The sequence below is a fragment of the Pieris napi genome, chromosome 21 (genome assembly GCF_905475465.1).
Source record: "Pieris napi chromosome 21, ilPieNapi1.2, whole genome shotgun sequence".
Classification (NCBI taxonomy): domain Eukaryota; kingdom Metazoa; phylum Arthropoda; class Insecta; order Lepidoptera; family Pieridae; genus Pieris; species Pieris napi.
Genome location: NC_062254.1, coordinates 5,760,599 through 5,782,527, shown reverse-complemented (window position 1 = coordinate 5,782,527; position 21,929 = coordinate 5,760,599). Strand labels below are relative to the sequence as shown.

At 33.0% G+C, this 21,929-nt stretch overlaps 2 protein-coding genes across 10 annotated transcripts in view; one reads left to right on the top strand and one right to left on the bottom strand.

Moving 5' to 3' along the window:
* LOC125060121 overlaps positions 1-21,929 on the bottom strand; it is a 102,305-nt gene that overhangs the window by 68,224 nt on the left and 12,152 nt on the right. For 6 of the 9 annotated variants that reach the window (XM_047664846.1, XM_047664851.1, XM_047664855.1 and 3 more), the window contains exon 1: positions 19,339-19,699. The exons of 2 other annotated variants lie outside the window; for them this stretch is intronic. In XM_047664846.1, coding sequence (XP_047520802.1) covers positions 19,339-19,375 — 37 coding nt within the window. In that variant the 5' untranslated portion in view covers positions 19,376-19,699. Of the gene's footprint in view, positions 1-19,338; positions 19,700-20,116; positions 20,210-21,929 lie in introns of those variants that run through there. One more of the 9 variants, XM_047664847.1, reaches the window with a different exon arrangement.
* LOC125060126 (proton-coupled folate transporter-like) overlaps positions 20,172-21,929 on the top strand; it is a 32,394-nt gene continuing 30,636 nt past the window's right edge. The window contains exon 1 of the mRNA XM_047664865.1: positions 20,172-20,399. Coding sequence (XP_047520821.1) covers positions 20,362-20,399 — 38 coding nt within the window. The 5' untranslated portion in view covers positions 20,172-20,361. The remainder of the gene's footprint in view (positions 20,400-21,929) is intronic.

The window sequence follows — 21,929 nt, the reverse complement described above, 5'->3', positions numbered from 1 at the left end:
AAGAGCGATTGAGAGTTGAGACCGATTGAGAGAGAGTGAGAAGGGCGAATTACCTTATAGAAATTCTATTTTTAAAATTAGATTTCGTTAGAATTTATGAAATACTTATTAGCATTTTATATTTTATGCAAAATAATTTATTGAAATCTCAAACGACGAATTGTAAATAAAATGCCACGTGTTTTACTAAACTACCTATCATATCTTCCTTTTTCCCTCCCTCTAAGTCTCGGAAATTTAATGTTTTAGATTTGTATAAATATGAACAAGACCTAAAAATTTGTTAAATTTGGTAAACGCACTTTTTTTTATTTAAAAAAGATAAGAACATTTTAGCGGGTCGCGGTCGAACACCTACGTTTATATTATATTTAGTTAAGTATCTTTGTATATAAAGAGTGGCGGAGAGTTAATTGCCAGTTCTTCTCTTCCGTTCTACGCCCTTGGTTTGAGAACTGACAGTAAATATAGAATTAGAAGCATTTAATATGTATTTCTTTTTTGACGTTCATATCTATACGAATAAATGATTTTTATTTGATTTGACGTTTCGTCGTAGTTTAGATTCGTCAACTCAATTCTCGTTATCTATATTGGTATAAATAGATATTGAAAAACCCTATTGAAAATTGCTTTGCTATAAAGAGTTAATAAATAGTCGTAATAATCAAAGCAAATCTAAGTAAATATATCTTAAAAGTCGTATTAGGAATGCCTAATGTTAAATTTTTTTAAAAGCTTAAATCAACATCATAGATATTATTGAATACATTAATAGCAAATTTACTAGTACAATTTATATAGCAGGTATAGCATTCCTTTTTTAAACAACTTATTTGTTACTGTCAACCACTAATGACGAGTGAAAAGATTAATGATAAAATACTAAAGAAACAGTGTAACGACCTAACGTGTTCATAACGTTGACGTATTTATAAGATAACGTTTATCTTCTGATGGATTAATATGTTACCGGAGAACATCGAGAAGACTTTGAATGGCTAAAATATTTGAGGTGCGCTGTAGCAATATCCAAAAAACGTATGCAGCACATTAAACAACAGATTGTTGCCTGGGCCACGTGTTGCGTTATGACCACTACTAACCTTCAATTAATTACTCAGTAGAAGGAAACAATATAGCTTTGTTACGTTAGGGAGTGGACGGTACTGCGAAAGATTTTCTGCATCTTGAAGTCCCGCTTCAAGAGACTGACGCGGGACGCCTAACCTCCAATAATGGCACCAAAAGAAGAAGGGGAAGAAGTAGACAATATGAAAATGTAGCTACTTTACCTAATCAATGGTTATTTGACAATTCAATGCACTAACCATCTATGTAGAGGTCAAACTTTCTGGACTTTGAAAATTCTAAAGCTCTATTGAACAGGTTTAAAAGGCGTCCCATCTTAGTCATCGTAATGTGAGACGGGTTTATTATCAATCATTGTTTATTAGTGCTTACTTATTATGAAAGTCTAAATATATGTCGTAGTTCGTTATTAAAGTACATACATGTGTGTATCTAGGTTGAGAAACCATCTTATCAGTCTATCTTTCACACCGGTTTTCTCAACCCTACGCTAATGAATAGACTTGCTAAGTAGGTTGTGACTTGTGACACTTAATTATGAGAGGAAATGTTTAAAAGTCATTTTTAATTTAGACTTAAAACAGAGCATCGCAATTGCAATATTATAACATGAATAATGTAAATTATTCTGAATGCTTAAGTCAATGAACGCAAAGCGCAGTGTTGGCCTAGTGGCTTCAGCGTGCGACTCTCATCCCTGAGGTCGTAGGTTCGATCCGCGGCTGTGCACCAATGGACTTTCTTTCTATGTGCGCATTTTAACATTCGCTCGAACGGTTAAGGAAAAAATCGTTTGGAAACCGGCTGGCCAAACCACAAAAAGTCGACGGCGTGCGTCAGGAACAGGAGGCTGAAAACCTCTGTCTATTGGATTAACAAATGATCATGAAACACATACAAAAATCTGAGGCCCAGACCTAAAAAGGTTGTAGCGCCACTGATAAATTTTTTTATCGAAGAAAGGAATAATGTAAGAATAGTGGCTCGTTATATTAAATGTGTATTCCAAATAGCCGTAAATGATATTGCAAATAAGATGTCTCATCTCGTGTCTGATGAATCAGAATTCCAATAATAGCAAAGCAACGTCAGCTAAAGCGACTTGCTTAGAGCTTAATGCGATACCCACGATATATACGTATATATACGTATATAGATAGACTATGTCTACATACAAATAGTTGTATTGATACTTGGTAAGCTTAAATAATCTCATTACACTGCGCTGTGAATCTCTCCCTTGATATAGCTTTTGTTCCTGTGGCAATTTCTTTATACTTAACTATATAGAAAAAAAAATTGTTTTAAATCAAAAACTATATTTAAAAACATAGCCCCTTATTCGATTCGAATCGTACTAAATTGGGTTAAGTTAAAACTTGTATTTTTTAGATACAAAATGTGACTATTGCTTAAATTCTCTTTAGGTATATTAACAAACTTATAAGGACGGTCAAAAGTACCCATAACTGATGGAGAATGTCATTAAAGTGGATGAAACGAGTATGTAAGGACCGTAGCAAGTGGAGATCCGTGGTCTCTGCCCACCCCATTCAAAAGGCATTAAAAAAAAATATATATATATATATACAAATAAATAAAATAAAAAAGCCTTTTTATTTCTTGCAAAAGAACAGAGTTAACTTAATACTATTTTTACAAATATATTTTTAAGAAAGTAAATTAAACAATTATTATTATTTTTTATTTATTTTTCCTAATTTTTGTATCTATTTCCCAATTATTATTTTGCAAGAACCCCTCCGCAGGTGTAGGCCTCCTCCAGGGATCTCCATGTATCTCGATTCTGGGTGAGCTGCATCCAGCTCGAGCCAGCCGTTTGAGCAATGTCGTCCGCCCATCTCATGAGCGGTCTTCCTCTGTTTCGTTTCCCAATAGTGACCAGGTGGGGTCACCTGGTCAACCTTATGGTCCATCGATCGTCAGACAGTCTTGCTACATGACCTGCCCATCTCCATTTAAGCTTTAGAGCATAGTTTAGGGCATCAGTAGCTTTAGTAACGCTTCTTATTTTTGAGTGTCTTATTTTATTAATTTTTAGTAACATTTAATTAAACATATATTTTTTTGGTTTGTGTTAGGTCGAAAACGAGGTAAGCAGCATTTCCTCGATTTTCAGAGGTTTCCTTGCGATGTTTGCATTCACCTTAAGAGTTGGTGATTATATAGTAAAATCCATTGGTACAGCCTGAGTACACGACATGACAAGTCGCTCAAGCCATTCGGCGAACAGCTTCGTCGAATAGCGGTTTACAAACAGGAAATGAAATACGTTTTGCAAATTAACAGTTAAAAGAACCTCATGAAATACACGTTTGATTGCCATAAATAAAGAACACAGATCAACGATTCTCACGGTTACTAAGTGGAGGAAACAAAAAAATCGCTTGAATCTTGATGACATTGGCGGTATTATTGTAATCTATATGGTGTTTAGAAACACAATACTGCAGACATATTATCTTAATGTGGTCGGTGAAGAAATTTTTTATCCAAGTCGAAAAATCATTGTGTATAGACGATTCAATTGTGTGTAGCTATGAAGCAAATAACTGTCATGGTAACTAAAGCTTAGTAATCTATACTAATATGAAGAGTATGTTTAGTATTATACTTAGGGTCTGTTTCACAATGTACGGATAAGTTCTACATAAGTTCCAAATTAGCTATTTATTACTTATTGGTAGGATAAACACTATTGTTGCGTTTCACGATTGTCAGATAGCGCTATTCGTCACATAAAGTCGATCATAAGCTATGAGACCGATGAATGTCAAATAGCACAATTTATCTTACAAATAATTTATGTGTTGCATAGCTATTTGGTACTTTATCCATACATTGTGAAACAGACCCTTAGTCTGGCCATAAATGCTGTTACAATTAAAATAAAATATTACATTTGAATTTGGAATCTGTCATTTTCACATAATTGTTCATTAGGATTTCTAATTTTGGCGCCAATACATTGTTCAATATTTTGCGATCATATAAAAAGGTTGTAGCGCCATTGATTAATTTATTTTTTATTAAACTCACACACTGTAAAAGTAATAAAGGTTATTTGCTAAAGAATTTTTTTTCTTTGTTTCAGTATTTATGGCAAGACTAAGGTATAGATTCTTATCTCTGGACCTACAGAAAAAACGCAACAAAATAACGAAGTAACGCGCATGAAGTGTAAGGCTCTAAAATTAACATTAGTAAATACGCGATGGACACAAATATGAAAACGATTCATAATCATAATAAGAGTCAAAAATACGAAAAACTGGTCATGTTCTGCGGTTGGATTAATTCAATTAAAATGTACTTAATAACCGTTAACGTTAAAATAAAGTTTGCAAAATTGCGTGTTGAAAAACGAGGTCTAGTCGTGCCGATGAATTTACTTTGGAGTCGAGTCTCGGCCTCAAAAAGTTGTAAGTTAAGAATCGGTCAATTATAAAATTATTTTTACTGTTATTTCGAAATTGAGTAGCTGAAGTTTGTTTGTGTGAACGTACCAATCTCAGTAGGTAAGTACTATGTGTATAATTCCGATCGCTATAACAATACGAAATTCATCAGATAAAAACTCGAGCTAGTAATTCGTAATTTGTAATAATTTCATGACTATTTTCGAATCGAAACAAAAAATTACGTTTCACAATGGCTTGAATTAAACATTCAATGCGATTACTAATGTTCATAACGTATTTAATCGAATTTCATCAATAAATGTCTAATCGTCTAATTGTACCACCATAGTGTTAATAAACAACTGGAACCATTCCCAGTGTAAGAATAATAGAAGAAATTTATATGTATGGCTCAAGCAGGGAATAGACAATTATAGCATATTAAACATCTAATATATAAAATTCTCGTGTCGCGGTGTTTGTGGTTAAACTCCTCCGAAACGGCTCGACCGATTCTCATGAAATTTTGTGTGCATATTGGGTATGTCTGAGAATCGGACAACATCTATTTTTCATCGCTTAAATATGGTAGTCCACCCCTATTTTTTTTTTTTAGATAAATTTTTATTTTTTTATGATACAGCATTAAAAAATACATACAACCCCTAATTTTCATCCCTCTACGATCAACCCCTATTTTTATCATAATTGATATACATGGCAAAACGACGTTTGCCGGATCAGCTAGTATTCTTATAAACTACGTCAGTCAATCGACGTTCTCCGAATGAGCTTTGGTACGTTCCGAGAAGTATATGTTACAGTTTTACGAACTAGATAAGAAACATATAGGTTGACTAGTTAAATAGGTTAAATATATCCTAACGAATATTTTAAATGTATCAATTTACTTGTTTAGAACCAGGTTAGGAAGACGCGACATTATTTCAATATAATAGTCGCGTAAAAGTCAATATAGGTTTAGTAGGATTGTTTGTCTTATGAAACTAGGTCAGTTTCGGTGAATTATGTACATAAGACGTATTTATAGCAACGTAATTAACACGTTATCACATGATTTACCAATCTCCAAAATTTCATACCTTGTTTATTCAAGGTCACAGATAATATATAATTTTTCAAGAATTCATGATCTTTCTGTGTTCAACGAGCGGTGAAGAAAATCATCGCAAAGAAGCATTATTCCTTAGACTCGAAAATTTATAATGTGTGCTCATCATAAGGAGAGTTCTAAATAAGCAGATGCACAAATGTAAACCCAAAACGCATACAGAGCTTTAGTGCTGGATGTATAGATGTTGCATTTTACATGGTTCTTGTATGAATTTTTACAAAGGTATCATGAGTGTGTGAAGTTCTATAAAGATATCGATATAGATAGATATATATATATATAGATATATATAGATATATATAGATATAGATAGATAGATATAGATAGTCCACATCAGCGTCATTCTTCTGGTAGTCTTACAAATTCAAAGCCATTTTTTGCATATTTGTTACTACATTTGTAATGGTAACCCAGTTATTTTACCGCAAAAAATTGTGGTATCTATGCAATGCCAAGTCGGTTAATCTATTCAGACCCTACTCGAGAGACTTACATCTGTTATTACGTAATTAGCTAACCTAACTACAGATATATCAATATTAAAAATCTTTTATACTTTTAATAAATAAATTGGCTTAAATTCAGTCACGGAAGTTATAGGGGGTCAAAAATGGCCTGAAGTGTTTTTAATAAAAGGTGGCCGTGATTTTATGTGATGGAAGTAGATGATATCGACATAGTAATTAATGCAGAGATATATTTAAGTCTTTTTTGTTTGTGGTTTTGGGTTATAAACTTTTATTAGCCCGAATATCCGACTCGAGACTTAGACTTAATAATTCTGTTATCATTATAGCTTCAATAGTCGCAACTCAACAGACCGCTTTATCTTCGAGTCTCATAAAATAATTGTGTGATTGTTTTAAAAATAAACAGTGTTTACGTCTCGCGTCTTGGCAACTTCACTTGGAAAAATAAAAACAAGCATACTTTTGCTTTTGATGTCAAGATTACAATTATTTTGGTCTCTTGAATTGAAAACACTTATATCTTACACGATGAATTTCTATAATAAACAATCAAAAGATGAAAGTCTCAGACAGGTCGATATTAATATTTGTATGTGCTATTTTTAAAGTGTGTTAAATTTAAATAACACACAATAATTGGCAACTCTTTACGACATCTAGTGATATTAAAGCTAAATAAATACATTCTTAAGTATCAAAAAAAAATGTTACAAATTAATAATAAAACGTTTTTTTTTCGATATACCGCCATAATAAGGTTAAATTTAAAAAAAGTAAACACTTATAAGGACTGCTTTTTCTTAAAAAAACTATTTATTCATTATATTTTTACGCAATTGTTTCCTCATTATTGAGCCAGGTACTATGAATAATAATAATAAACTCTGATTTTATGTATATATAAATTATACAGGACTACCTGCTTTAAAACTATTTCTATACGATAGAATTAACTTGAATTAATTATTGCCATATGAATGCAATAAAATGAACGTAATCTCTTTGTTAACATTAAAATTCTATCGGCTTAGCATAAATATTAAAATATCAAAGGATGCTCGGAACAGGTGGCTCGTGTTACGAATAAATTACGTGAAAAGTGAAAGTGGAAAATTGACACCCAAATCGTTCAACGGGTAATTAGAATCTTCTCGGTTCCATTTAAATAATCAGCAACAGTTATGCAACATTAGATAATAATGATTTAAACGATAAATGTTTACAACGACTATTAAATTGATTTTATAATAATAATAATAATAAAAGCCTTTATTCAGATAGAAAATTTTACATAATTTTAAACTTAAACTATTATCACTAGTGAGTCGGTGACACCGACAACCCATCTGTTTGCCCAACTTTGGCAAAGGCCTCCTCCATTTCTTTCCACTCTGCTCTGTTCTGAGCTTTCCTGGTCCAAATTTTCTCAGTTACGGATTTTATTTCGTCTACCCACCTTCGAAACTGTCTACCTCGTTTTCTTTTATTATTTCTTGGGTACCAATATATGATCTTTTTGTTCCACTTTTCTTACCCTCCAAATACTACCCCCACACCTAAATTGATTTTAGTGTTTGTTAATTATTATTTTATTAGAGCAGTGTATTGCGTTCGACAGGTATACCCCAATGGAATTTTCTTTCTATGGTCGCAATTAGCAATTGAAGACATCCCGCGGAAGGCAAGAATGAAGGCATGTCTCAAACTCAAAAATCTACGACTTGTGTCAGACACAGTTGTCTGATCATCTGCTTAGATAAAATAAAAACCATCGAAGAAACGGATGCAATCAAGCCAAGACCCATATAGGGCTGTAGCACCAGTGGATTATTATTATTTAATTATTATGTACAGCTTAATATTTTCATAAACTTATTATCTTAATATATAAAATTCTCGTGTTACAGTTTTCGTTGCCATACTCCTCCGAAACGGCTTGACCGATTTTGATGAAATTTTTTGTGCTTATCCGGTATCTATGAGAATCGGCCGAATTTTTCATCCCCCTAAATGTTAGAGGTAGTCCAGTCCACCCCTAAATTTTTATTTTTATTTTTTAGACAAAATTTTTAATTTTTATTTTTTCACCCCTCTACGATCAACCCCTATTTATTTATTATAAATAATATACATGGCAAAACGACGTTTGCCCGGTCAGCTAGTAATATATAACAGTATGTTTTCATAATTTCATGACTTCTAGAATGTTTATAACCTAGCTTCTAGTATTACTTTGCTTTGGGTTCGTAAAAATTAAATTTTATTCACAATATACTATTTAAAATCAATTAGTAATACCGTTAAAGCATAAGTTTTGCTGCCGAGAATCGAACGCGTAAGCCACCTGCGAACTAAATATAAAGGATTTTAGTAGTGTATAAAACTACCATATGATGTTGCCTATAAAAAAACCCTTATGAGTAATATCTCTTATAAGCGACGCTAAGATCCGTCTTCTATCATATTCACACTACGTCTGGTTAGTGCGAGCTATCACGAATTCTTTAGTGCTATTATTAGACTCAAGTGCTTCGATCTAATTATATTGCTAGAGTAAGCGAAGACGTTTTGATAAGAGATTTTAAGAGAAACTCAAATTCTAACTCACTCGACTCAAAATGTGAATTCTTATTATTCTTATATTATCCTAATTTATTGTGTTTTCATACCGCTTTATTCCAAGTTTGGTCCTTTAAAATTTAATATTGAGTGCTCTGTGAGCCTAGTAGCCCTGCTGACTATTTCTAGCAAAATAAATCTTAGTATACACATTCCTGTATGTTCTGTAACCTTCAAATGGGTGTCAGGGCAAGTGTGTGTGTAAATAAGCTAGTGTGCATAATTTACCCACGAAGTCTTACCATTACACTAAACCATGGTGGTCCTAGGAAAACTCATCTAAGCATAAGTAGCTCTCTGAATAACACGACCTAAAAAGATAAACCACAAAATTTAATTTCAAAGCACTCAAATGAGAGCAACTAATTAACGTCAGATCGTATTTCAGACCTTGAAATACGACTATTGAGGACATTAATTAAATAAATACAGCTTTGCAGTCATATTAATTGTATAAAGGAAATAATTCAGAGAGCGATATGAAACAATCTGCTAGTAATATGATAGAATTTTTTTGGTGTTTGGTCTAGAACTTTTGATTAAATCAACCGAATTTGGTAGTTATATCACATACAATAAAACTTATATTCTGTGAAACGTATAGACCAAATCTAAGGTCGGACAATCAGTTCTGTGGAAGCGATCAACCTCCAAAGGATTTGATTTTCTATTCAGTATCAGAGTTTGATGAAATTATTTTTTTTTTGATTAAAGTATCATTATATTATATTAAGGTTTTGTCACTTTTTCCTTCACATACTGCGCAATTATTATTTGCGCTTCCACCCTAAGATCGGGTCGGGAGGACTTTTAAATATATGCTTTTAAAGTTTAATATATTTTTTATTACGTAACAACTGGGTCGCGCACTTAACATGACATGTGTCAGCTTAATTGAAAGATTCTAGCATTTCCTTTCGTTGTGAAACAAATGACGTCAGAAAATGCACTGCTGCATTTTGAATCATAAATAGATCCATTTAAGTCATATTTCAAATCAGAATTATTTAAAAGCAAAAACTAAGTATAATAGACCAGTGCAGATAGCCTTTAAAAATAATAAAAAGTGAAAAAAATTACAGTAGGATGAAACCCATTAGAAAAGCAGGGGAATATGATCAAAATGAAAGGAAAAATAAATTATGGTCGATCTGAGGTCGGGAAGGGGTAGGGGGGGAGGTTTAAGGGTAAAAAACGGTTTATCTCGATTTCCGGCAAAACTAAAAGTCCTATCGAAGAAAACTAAATGGCAAAGTTGTAGGTCATAAAAAGATCTACAACTTTTGTATTCACACATTTTTCACATAACCTCAAAATTTATGTGAAAAATTCAAAAAACCAACTTTTTGGTTTTTTATTTCTATCTTTTACAAAAATTTATTTTTTTAAACGAAATTTGGTGAAAACTTACCTTATTATGTCCCAAATATACTGTAATTTATTTGATTAAAAATATTTATTTTTTCACCTTATTTTGAATTAATATCGAAAAAACACCCGAATTTTCAATCGAAAATTCTGACGTCAAAATTTCAGCTTTTTTCAAAAAGTTGGTGTGCTTTCAGTTCGTTGAAATCTCTACTTTCCTATGGTAAAAAAATGTATAATATATATTACCATAGTAAATCTTCTCAGAAAATGCAAAAAATCGTATGCGGGTCTGGGCGTTACTGCACGATTTTTTCGAAGCTGAAATTTTGACGTCAGAATTTTCGATTGAAAATTAGGGTGTTTTTTCGATATTAACTCAAAATAAGGTGAAAAAATAAATATTTTTAATTAAATAAATTACAGTATATTTGGGACATAATAAGGTAAGTTTTCACCAAATTTCGTTTAAAAAAATAAATTTTTGTAAAAGATAGAAATAAAAAACCAAAAAGTTGGTTTTTTGAATTTTTCACATACATTTTGAGGTTATGTGAAAAATGTGTGAATACAAAAGTTGTAGATCTTTTTATGACCTACAACTTTGCCATTTAGTTTTCTTCGATAGGACTTTTAGTTTTGCCGGAAATCGAGATAAACCGTTTTTTACTCTTAATCATGTAATTTCTTGACAATAATCTTAATTTAACGTACTAACCTTTTCAACTAGTAGCTTAGTAACACGAAAGACAGTTTTCCAATTAAAAAATAATCGATAAATTGCTGTTCACTTCGATTATTCAATGCAGAGAAACCTAAACAATCAAATTGCTTTGACAGTCACAATTTGTCTTTGTATTTTACCGATTCTCTAAATGACAGGTTTTCTTGTCTATTTATAAATCCTTCAATGTTTCTAGACGGCGTTCTAAATTCATAAAATTCAGGAAATGGCGAAAACTTCATCGATAGAGTTTACAGTTTATTGCCATTCGACAGTCCGTGGCAGGGGGAGTAATTGCAAAGTTGGCATTTAGCCAAGTGTCGCCAGTCAAAGTATGGAACTGTTTTCATAACTGTTTCATACGACGACTCATTGGTCTAGTGGTTAGTACCCCTGACTGCGAATCCATGGGTCCCGGGTTCGATCCCCGGCTGAGACAAACATCGATGTGATGAGCATTTGGTGTTGTGCTTAGGTCTTGGGTGTTTCAATATGTATTTATATGTATATCTATCTATAATATGTATGTATATCCGTTGCCTAGTGCCCATAACACAAGCTTCACCAGCTTAGCATGGGACTAGGTCAATTGGTGTGAATTGTCTTTAAAAAAAAAAAACAGTCTATTTTCCATACACGTTTTTGTGTTGAACATAAACCTGCATTTCACCAAAGGAAGGGCTAGGTCCTATCTTAGAAACAATCGTTAATGTTACAAGTTGATAATTCTATTTCAATTCTACGATATTAAACTTACTTATATTAAAAACAATCTGATCCCATCGGTTTTGCCTTCCGGTATACACTTATCGACGGTCACTGAATATCCGATACAATATTTTTATTTCCACAACAGTAGGTAGATCCTGAGATTTGAAGCAGTGTTGACCCAGGTTAGCGTGCGACTCTCATACCTGAGGTCGTAGGTTCGATCCCCGGCTGTGCACCAATGGACTGTCTTTCTATGTGCGCATTTAACATTTGCTCGAACGGTGAAGGAAAACATCGTGAGGAAACCGACATGTCTTAGACCCAAAAAGTCGACGGCGTGTGTCAGGCACTGGAGGCTTATCACCTATTAGATTTAAAAATGATCATGAAACAGATTCATAAATCTGAGGCCAAGACCTAAAGAAATTGTAGCGCCACTGTTTTTTTTTACATCCTGAGCATTCAATCAACCAAACGAAACCTTCTAGTACAGCATCCATATCTATACATTTGTAATATATGGAGGTCTCCTTTATTTCTACAATATTATTTGCGACTAATAGGTACATCACATAAAATAATTCTCAAAATATAGCTAAGCTTGTAAATATAAGAATGATATTCATATTGGTCTAAGAAGTATGATTATACTCTTGAAGCAATAGGCGTGTACTTACACCGCGAGACTCTTGCCACTTTACAATAGAAAAACGCATAAAATCATAACAATATTCTTTTCAGAAATATGTACCTTAGTGGACGCTAATAAGGTATATTTTTAACTGTGGTGAATTATGACGCAGACTAAACACAAGGGGCGGCACCCCAGTCAGGAAAACTTGCCAAACAAGTTTTCTTGTTAATTTCGTTTAGGGAAATAAATTAACGTATAGCGTTACTTCAAATTTATTGGTATGTACTTCAATTTGTCAGAAGAAGAAAAGAAATAAAGCAGCAGACTTTTGTTAATATTTTTCTGATAGAATTCCATACGAAATATACATATTTTAAAGTCGCACGCATTCATTCATGTACTATAAGATTCAAGGTATTGAATGTTTTGTCCTAGTCAACCTAATGTCACTAATAAAGGTAAGCCCATTAGCCGAACTGGTAAAAATACTTCAAATTTTTTTTTTCCGATTTTAAATATTATCATTATCATTTACTATAATATAATTGAAACTGTTAAAACGTAATCATTCAGAACAATTACACTAAAATTAAATATATTTTTTGCTAAGCTTAGTTTAGTGATATAATGTCTAAAAATGTCAAGGCGTCTATAAGAATGATTGCCGTATCTTACGTGGAAGAAAATTACGGACTACCTCACCGCGACTGACTCATTCTATGGAGAATGGGGACGTCAGCGGAATTAACGCGATAAAATGTAATTATGGCTTAAATTTGAGGTGGAATTTTTTCAAATTTTCCCTAACATTTAATATGCTTATCACAACGTACCATCGTATTACGCTGATTATTTAAATGAATTATGCTTTATAATAGATTCAGTCTCTACATATTAACTGAAGGTAGATAGTCTAATATAAGTATCAGAAGTATACAAGCTTTGTCCGAAGAGATTAGCGTAGGTTACTACATGTGATCTATGCTAATTTGAGGACAAAGCTCGAGTATGCATTTGTTTAAATGCATCTTTCAGTACTGCTTAGAACAATTTATTGGAGGCCCATTGGAGTAATACTTAAATATAGAAATTAACCAATGGACCTGTTGTAACCAAATGTATTATGTAGTAAATATGCATTAAGCATTCATCACGTCACGTATAAAATAATTTCCGTGTTGCCAAAGCGTGACCATCTTGTGTTATTTCAATCATTGTTTTTATTGCCTCACTGTGATGCAGCGTTTTTGTTAATGCTGCTGTTATGAAAATACGTATAAAACTTCCCTATGGTGAGTGAGTATTTTCGTTATTTTTTTTATTTATCTTCCTATCTCTAACGTACATTTTATAAATATTAAACTATGCGAATACAGCCAAACATTTTTAAATTTAATTTATTTCAATAATACAATCATAAGTCCATATGGTTATTACTGTGTTAGTTACAATTGTGTCCTAAATATTATATTAAGCAGGTTAGCTTAGAGAATGTTATGACCCATGTAAAGGCAATCTAGCATTCACGCTATTACCGTCAGCATGCTGCTAGGGCTCCCCCGCACGCGCATTACCAGAGATACAGCTCGCTTGCGCATCGTGGCGTAAAAACAGTCCACACGTGCAGAACCAAACATTGCAGACGCACTGCAATAGCGAGGGAGTCCAATCAATATCCTGAACGCATTACTGAACTGACACCAAGGGCATTATCAAATCATAATATTATGACGGCGTTAAGAATTTTTGAAGTTATGTAACTTCTTTTGGCGCGTTAGGGAAAAATGATGAGAGTAAATTTGTAGTTGTTTGTACATTTTTAATAAAAAAAACATAGTGTTTGTTGTAACATATCATGATTAATACATATTATATCGTTTCGATTGGAAGTGACCATAAAAATGGGCAAAAAAATGCAATTCGAAGAGAGAAACGTGCCTCTAAAGTACTCGAAGAAAAGTATTACGCCAAAGAAGTATAACTTCTAACGCGTTATGTACATAAGTAGGTACACGCGTTTTTTTTTATATTTATCTCATATGGTGAATATTTTGAGAAAGGAGTCTCGGCCTACCCATTCGAGTTTTGAGAATACAAAATCGAAGTTTGTTTTATTTAAGTTGCGGTCACCGTATGACTAAGAAACGTAAGTGAATCAGTGTTATCATTAAAAGTACTGAATACACGACAAGGTCGAAACACGTTCTTTATATTACGAGGTAAACATTTATTACAAAATCTGATATCCCGACCACAGTACTATGCACTGAACAGATGCAATTTTCACCTGGCTTTTGTACACCTTGTCGGTTAGGAGCGCCTTTTTTGGACCTACAGCCGTTGGACCTACTTGACCCTTAACCTTTTAAGCTTCCTGATGATGATTAATAATGGCTTAAGGTCACGAGTTTCTAATCTAATAATTAAAATTATTTGACGACTCATTGGTCTAGGAAACCATGGGTCCCGGGTTCGATCCCCGGCTGAGACGAACATCGATGTGATGAGCATTTGGTGTTGTGCTTAGGTCTTGGGTGTTTAAATATGTATTTATATGTCTATCTATCTATAGTATGTATGTATATCCGTTGCCTCGTACCCATAACACAAGCTTCACCAGCTTAGCATGGGACTAGGTCAATTGGTGTGAATTGTCTAAAAAAAAAAATTTAAACTACCTCCGTACGATACCTGTGTAGTTAGGACATATTATTATATTTTGCTGTTTAGATAATACGATTGAAGCCTTTTTTCGAATCGTCCCCAATTTGACAAGCATGTTCACTTCACACGATTAAAGCTGTAAGATTTGTTTAATCAAAATATTACTGCATGCCTTATGTGTTTCGGGCATGATAGTATGTCCTAGCGATGCAAGCAAGAAAGGCATGATGCATATAATGAATGAATAAGACTATGGCTTAATTATGATTGGTTAACATCTAGAATAAAATAAAATAAAATATGTTTATTATGGAACATAAGATAGATGTATCACTTATTCCACGTCATTAAGTTTGAATTTGTAGGCATCCCTACTCATCGGCAAAGAAGACAGAGGGTGTAGGCCGAGAGAAAAAGCCGGCGTAAAAAACTCTCGTTACTCTTTTAAAGAGTAGAGTCCAATAATATCATTATTTATCATAATCAAGCGTTGCAAATTGCAATAGATCCGTCATGTTAACCGTTCTATTCGGACCATTTTATTTACTTATATCAGTTTCGGTCTAATTATAAAACGAGCAAAGTTGGCCAAGTAACTTCATCGTGCGACTCTCTAGAGGTCGTAGGTTCGATCCCCGGCTGTGCAATGGACTTTCTATGTACGCAGTTAACATTCGCTCGAACGGTGAAGGAAAACATCGCTGAACACCTATTTGCCTATTAGATTGACAAATGATCATGACACAGATACAGAAACCTGATGTCCAGATTGGAAAGGTTGTAGCGCTACTGATTTATTTTTAATTATAAAATGTGAATCGTATAACCATGGTATGGTTACAAGAGCTTCAAGACATTTAGGTAAGTATATATATGTAGTATAAAAATAATTTGTGATCAAATGCAGCAGGATGTCTATGTCTAGTCTCGCCAATTCTTCCAATGTCTGCACATGCAACCGAAATAGATTGAAATAGTTTTCTTCCTGTCACCAAGTGAACAATGGTTTATCTTTATTTCATTACAGTAGTACCTTCACTACTTATTTTACCCTTCAGTAATCAATTATCATACTACATCTGTTTAGGTCTGATGTGATCAATTGTTTATTCTAATAGACAGTAGCTTATCAGCATTTTATGTCTGACACACGCCGGCTTATTGGGTCTAAGGCGTGCCGGTTTCCTCACAATGTTTTTCTTTACCGTACGAGCGAGTGCAATGCGCACATTGATAGACCATTGGTGCACAGCCGGGTGGAACCTACGACCTCAACACAGCAAACGTAATCTTTACGGAAATAATGCATTTAATCACTACTCTTAATCAATAATATAATAATAATGATAAATTACAATACATTTCAATTTAATTTGTTGAATTCATAAAATGTACGACGAATTGGTTTTGGAAAACCTTACAAACAAATAAATTGTTGTTGGTTATTCCAGAAATTAATAAATTAGCTTCTATGGCATCTTAGAAAGTTCAGAACAATTGGATTTTTACGTAACGAAATATAAATGACGCACAACTTAGTAGGTGTTGCATGACATAACAACAAGTGAACAGGCTTATTGTATGTGGGAAAAGTGGTGTCAGTGCGGCTTAGTGATTGACACACGTGGAGGTCAATTTCCAGCAAAACATTATTCGAAACATCTGTGATATTCCCTAATCGGGGGTTATGGTCTCATGAGTACTCTCATGCTATAAAATTTGTCTTATAGTACAAATCGAAGAATTTTGATTTTCTGTCATATATACGTCAATAATTACCTACTTCAAGGCCAAATATATATGCTTTTATTTATAGATCCACAAGAATTAAAATAAATATATCATCTAAGTAGTTTAAGCATACAATTTATGTGTGTAATCAAGTAATTCTAGCCATACTTCGCGTCGAAACGGGACAACTAAATAATGTCAGAAATATTGTGCATTATTAGTAAACAAAATTTCATTAAACGAACATAAAATCGGTTCATGACTTATAGTAATGTAAATCTATGATAGAAAATAAATACAACGATATTCCTCAGAGCTGATTTCAGACGCGTAAGACACCGTCTAAGATAGCGACTTCGAAGGGTCAATAGAAATCGTAGTAAATTTACTAAAAGAGGGTATCGATTCGAGGGGTCGTGTCTCCAGACAATATCACATCGATATCCGTCTTGAAGCTTACGATTAATGCATATTGCACTTGTATGGACTTAACACTCGTAGGTATGTATCCTTAGATGTGTTTATAAATTTATACACAGACGCATTAGGTATAAAATATTGTAACGACACACACAAATACAGTAAGTACGGATTTTGTTCATATTAGAAACCTATTAATATTACAATCAACAATACGGTTATCAATAAAATATTATTTAAGAAATGCTAATCAAATATTCCTTAAATATATGTTCCGGTAATATACATTGCTAGCTTTAAAAATACCTAAAAGACGTATTTTTAAAGGGATTAATGAAACGTAAACACAATAAGAATACTATATTTTTACAGTACTCTATTAATTGATAAATTGGGGCTGGAATAAATTAAAAAAATTAAAGTACTCATCTATGGCATATGAAAAAGACGTATTTTTAAAGGGATTAATGAAACGTAAACACAATTAGAATACTATATTATTACAGTACTGTATTCATTGATAAATTAGGGCTGGAATAAATAAAAAATTATAGTAGCCCACATAATAAAAAGACAAAAACATGCTGTGAGCTGTGAAATGAAGCGATTGTCCCACTCATTGTATTGAGCACAAAAGAAAGTCTTGTTAAACAAACCACCTTGTTAGTCCAAACAATAGGTTTTCTAAGTGTTAAAAGGATACCTAATTCATATTTTATAGGTGAATACTGTATATAATATATTTCCGGTTACATTTCAGGCTGATAAATACGGCGTTCAGAAACTAGCGACTTTTTTTCAATTGTTTTTGTTGAAGTTTTTGTAATGTATTTTTCTTTTCTTTGTTTAAATTTGTAATTAAATTGATAAGTGGCTAAGTTCTAGAAGTTTCGCAATTCTTTCAAAAAATTCTTTCGGGATAAAACCGATCTTGCGCAACGTTCTTGGAATTGTTAATTTATGTTATGTTGTTAAAAATGGTATGTATTGTATTATGTATTTCAAGTTTTCTATAAAAAGGAAAATCAACATTGCTATGACCTAACAAAATCACCGCGTTAACAAAGATAGATAGATAGATGTCTAAATACGAATAGGTCCTTCCTTAATCAAGATATGTAACTGATGCGAAACCACCTAAGTACCTAAATGCTTATAGACGGTGACTTGCAAGATAACTTGCCCATATTCGCTAATGGACCGTCGCCAAACTTCATTATGAAGCAACTTTCAAAATTCATTTTGTCTCAAGCAAAAGCATCACTTATCACTTATTATACGTTTTTGAGTGTCGTAAGTATAATCATGTAGCACGTTTTATCTTTCTTAAACGGTTATGTGTCAAAATAGATTAAAAATGATAGTTGGGTTATAGACTATAAAATAAATAAATATAGACTGTAAAAATACGCGTTACGATCATTCATAAAGTAATATTAATATGCAAAACATCGAAACTTTCCAATTATAATTTTATTCATAGCTGTGACATAATCCTATTAGAATTGAATTAAATGTTCCTGTCATGTCCTGGCATCTAATGATTTGAGACGTGTAATAGCCGATAGACAAGTTTTATATGCACAGTAAAAGGCAGAAATTCAGACTGGCACGTTTAATTACGATAACGTCATGACTAACGCTAGAAATATTTTGTTTGGCATAAACTGTATTTAGACAAACTGTATTAAGACAATCTTGTATTAATTGACATACTATGTATTTTATTTGGTACATTAAACGTCAATTGAACACGCTTCCAGAAAAATGAGTCATAATCATTTTAATGGTAACACGGAGTTTCAATTAAGAATCAGCGTAACGTCAATTTTATTGTTAAAACCCTCGCTGCGATGTTACGTGAACGGAATGTTTATATATCCAAAACAGAAAACGTAATATTTACTATCTACTCTTAGAAGAAGCACTTCAGAAAAAAAATCTTCGGCTCAACGACTGCTAGTTTCTATTTCAAATAAAAACCAAGAGCATTGGACACGAAAATAATCCTAAAGACCTTATCGTCGGTACATAATAAGATTTGTAATCTATTGATGGGCGTATAGTTAGGTATTAGCATGTGCATTGCAAACATTCGACATTGGCAGAAGTCCAAGGTCCAAGAAACCAGTACAAATGGACACCTGCATTATGCGAGCTAGAAGGTCCGTGGAACTGATAATTTCACCCTTTAAATATTAGGTTAACTAGTCTCACTCATGGGCGCTAGCGCTCTTTAAAAGATATTACAAAACAACAAAGTACCTTTGATTATAAACCGAATATATTTGGGCGGAATTAAAAATGGTACACGGACAATATGTGTATCTATTTTAATAAATATTTACCATTCGGGCGAAAATCTGTTTTCGCCTTGATCCGCATTTTCTTTTCACAATGTATCCTTTATGACTGTTCGAATTAAGACACTAACTACACTTCATCACAACACTTCTCCACTTTTACATCAAAACATCTCCACATTTCGCGTCTTTTAATTTGATCAAAAGGATACGAGTTACTAAGAAATATAATTTAACAACCACTTTTCACATTGTTTTTGCATAGGACAAACACAAGCAAAGAAACTGTAAAGCAAAACATATTATTAAAATTTTACAGTAAGAATTTTAAACCGATCGCACATTGTATAGTTTCCTCTGACAGCTGCACGGTATCCCTAATTCTTAATTCAAATGACCCTATTGCTACTCGGCACTCGCTCCGCTTGAATGAGCTACATACGAGTGAGTGAGCGGGATACACTGCTATGAAGTTATCCACAGAATCAGGGAGCTACGGGAATGCCGAATGATATATAAATAGATCGGGATTATACTGCGACCGTACAAACTCGATACTTGTTACTTTCCGAGAAGATTAGACATTAGAAATTTTAACAAATAGAAAGAAATAAATGAAATATAAATATATTGTTGAATAAACATCACAGGAACACTGAAGCACTTTCTATATTCTGTTTGGTATTTCTGACGTAAGGCCATTATTACTCATTATTGCTACCATGTAACATTATCTTCTTCTATCAATAACTGTCAAAGCAAACCATAAATTGTACGACATATTAAAGTTAAAAATACAATATTGTAAAATATGAAAACTAACGTTGTTAATCGGATCGTGTCTACACCACCGCCGTATAAACGTCAAACGCGCAAGCGCTGTGCGCGAAACTGACGTACGCATGCGTTCCAACTTCACTCCGCTAAGCGGGGGGCATTGCATTTCAAGTTTCGTGTTTCTTTTTTGTTTTGACTTATGCTTGCAATAATTTGTGTTGGAGTCAATTTATATCGGTATCAGTACACACTGTCATACTTGGATTACAAAAATGACATCAATTGTGCCAAATGGAAGAATCATCTGCTTTGAATGACCTAAATAAGTCGTAAGTTTTTTAATTTTATTATTTAAAAGTTTAAGCACACATGTTATTTAAGAGAAAGCATGAAGTGTTTAATTCGAAATCCGTTTTCCTGTCTTGCTCAGTTATAAAATTAGTATTTGAAGCCAATTAGTAGTAAGATACCTAGATAGTTTCTAACATCTTAATGTGGTAAACATAGATAACAAAAAATATTAGAATGGCATGACTCTGAATTAATGTCGAATTTTTATTTTCGCATGTCTGGCGTATGCCGGGTAAATGAAAAATGCTTTGCACAGCTATATAACGGTAAATTTTCTGCGTACTTATTTACTTCATAGTTATGTATAACATACCTGCATTTATTACGCAAATAAACGTGTATGTTGTAACGTGAATGACCTCTACATGATGATAGTTAAATTTCCTTTTTTAAATTAATAATATAAATAAATTAATCTATTATATGTATATGTATAAAAATTTTGTAGCCTATTTTTAGTATGTTTAAATTTTCAAAAACATTTTATTTTGATAATTGGGAGTTGCAATGCACTGTTTTAGCAACGCCATCTAGTATGTGTGAAAATAAAATTAAAACGATGAATCCATATAAGTGGACAATACCAATAGCTATTTACGTTAAGTAATTATAGATGTCGCTTACATCAAAATGTTCATCTTAATTTGCACTTTTATTTTTGACACTCTTATTGTAATGCCCTTACGGTAAATCATTAAAATATTTCGTAATCATATAAAACCTGTTATATTAATAATAAATAACTTGTTAGTTACAAATAACTACAACGTAAACGGCGTAAACTGTTGACCTAGAGCTAATAAAAGGATTAAAAATTATGCATACAAACAAGGTCATGGATGTAAGTTGTAGCCATGCCATAATTCTTGATATATACGTACTTTGATATCCACTGACATAATATTCGTCAGACTTTTTACTAGCACTTTTCACATAACCAATGATTTTTGCGCACACACACAACACGACCGCGATCATCTTTTGCGAGATTATCGAAGTTTGATAAGCTATCGTTGTTTACACTTTATCTTTATTCATACTCGTCCTCCAAGTGCAAGACCGTTAGATTTCAATCTCTATTATGACGACGAAGTTAGGCTTAAATTTAACACACAGGAACAATTTCAGCTTTATTTCAGATATAATAGAATATTTTTAAGGGATAAAAATGCCGTCCGTATTTATTAGGCAAAATCCGACCTGGACAATTATTTTTTAATGAGTAGTCGCGACTAGCAGTTAGATTACATGCAACGAAACTGTTTTCTTCGGCCCTTATAGGCTTACAACGGTAAAGGATTAGTTGCTAGTAATCTAACGCTTCGTGACTTACGAAAATGGAGGGAATAGATAAGACTAGCAGGGCCTTGTATTTTTTTATGTAAGCCGATGTTAAGAGATACCGCCGCACATGGACAATCGCATTGCCAGGATACTCGCAAGTACGCTACCGGCCTTTTAAGAAATGGTACGCTCTTTTCTTGAATAATCCTAAGTCCAATTGGTTC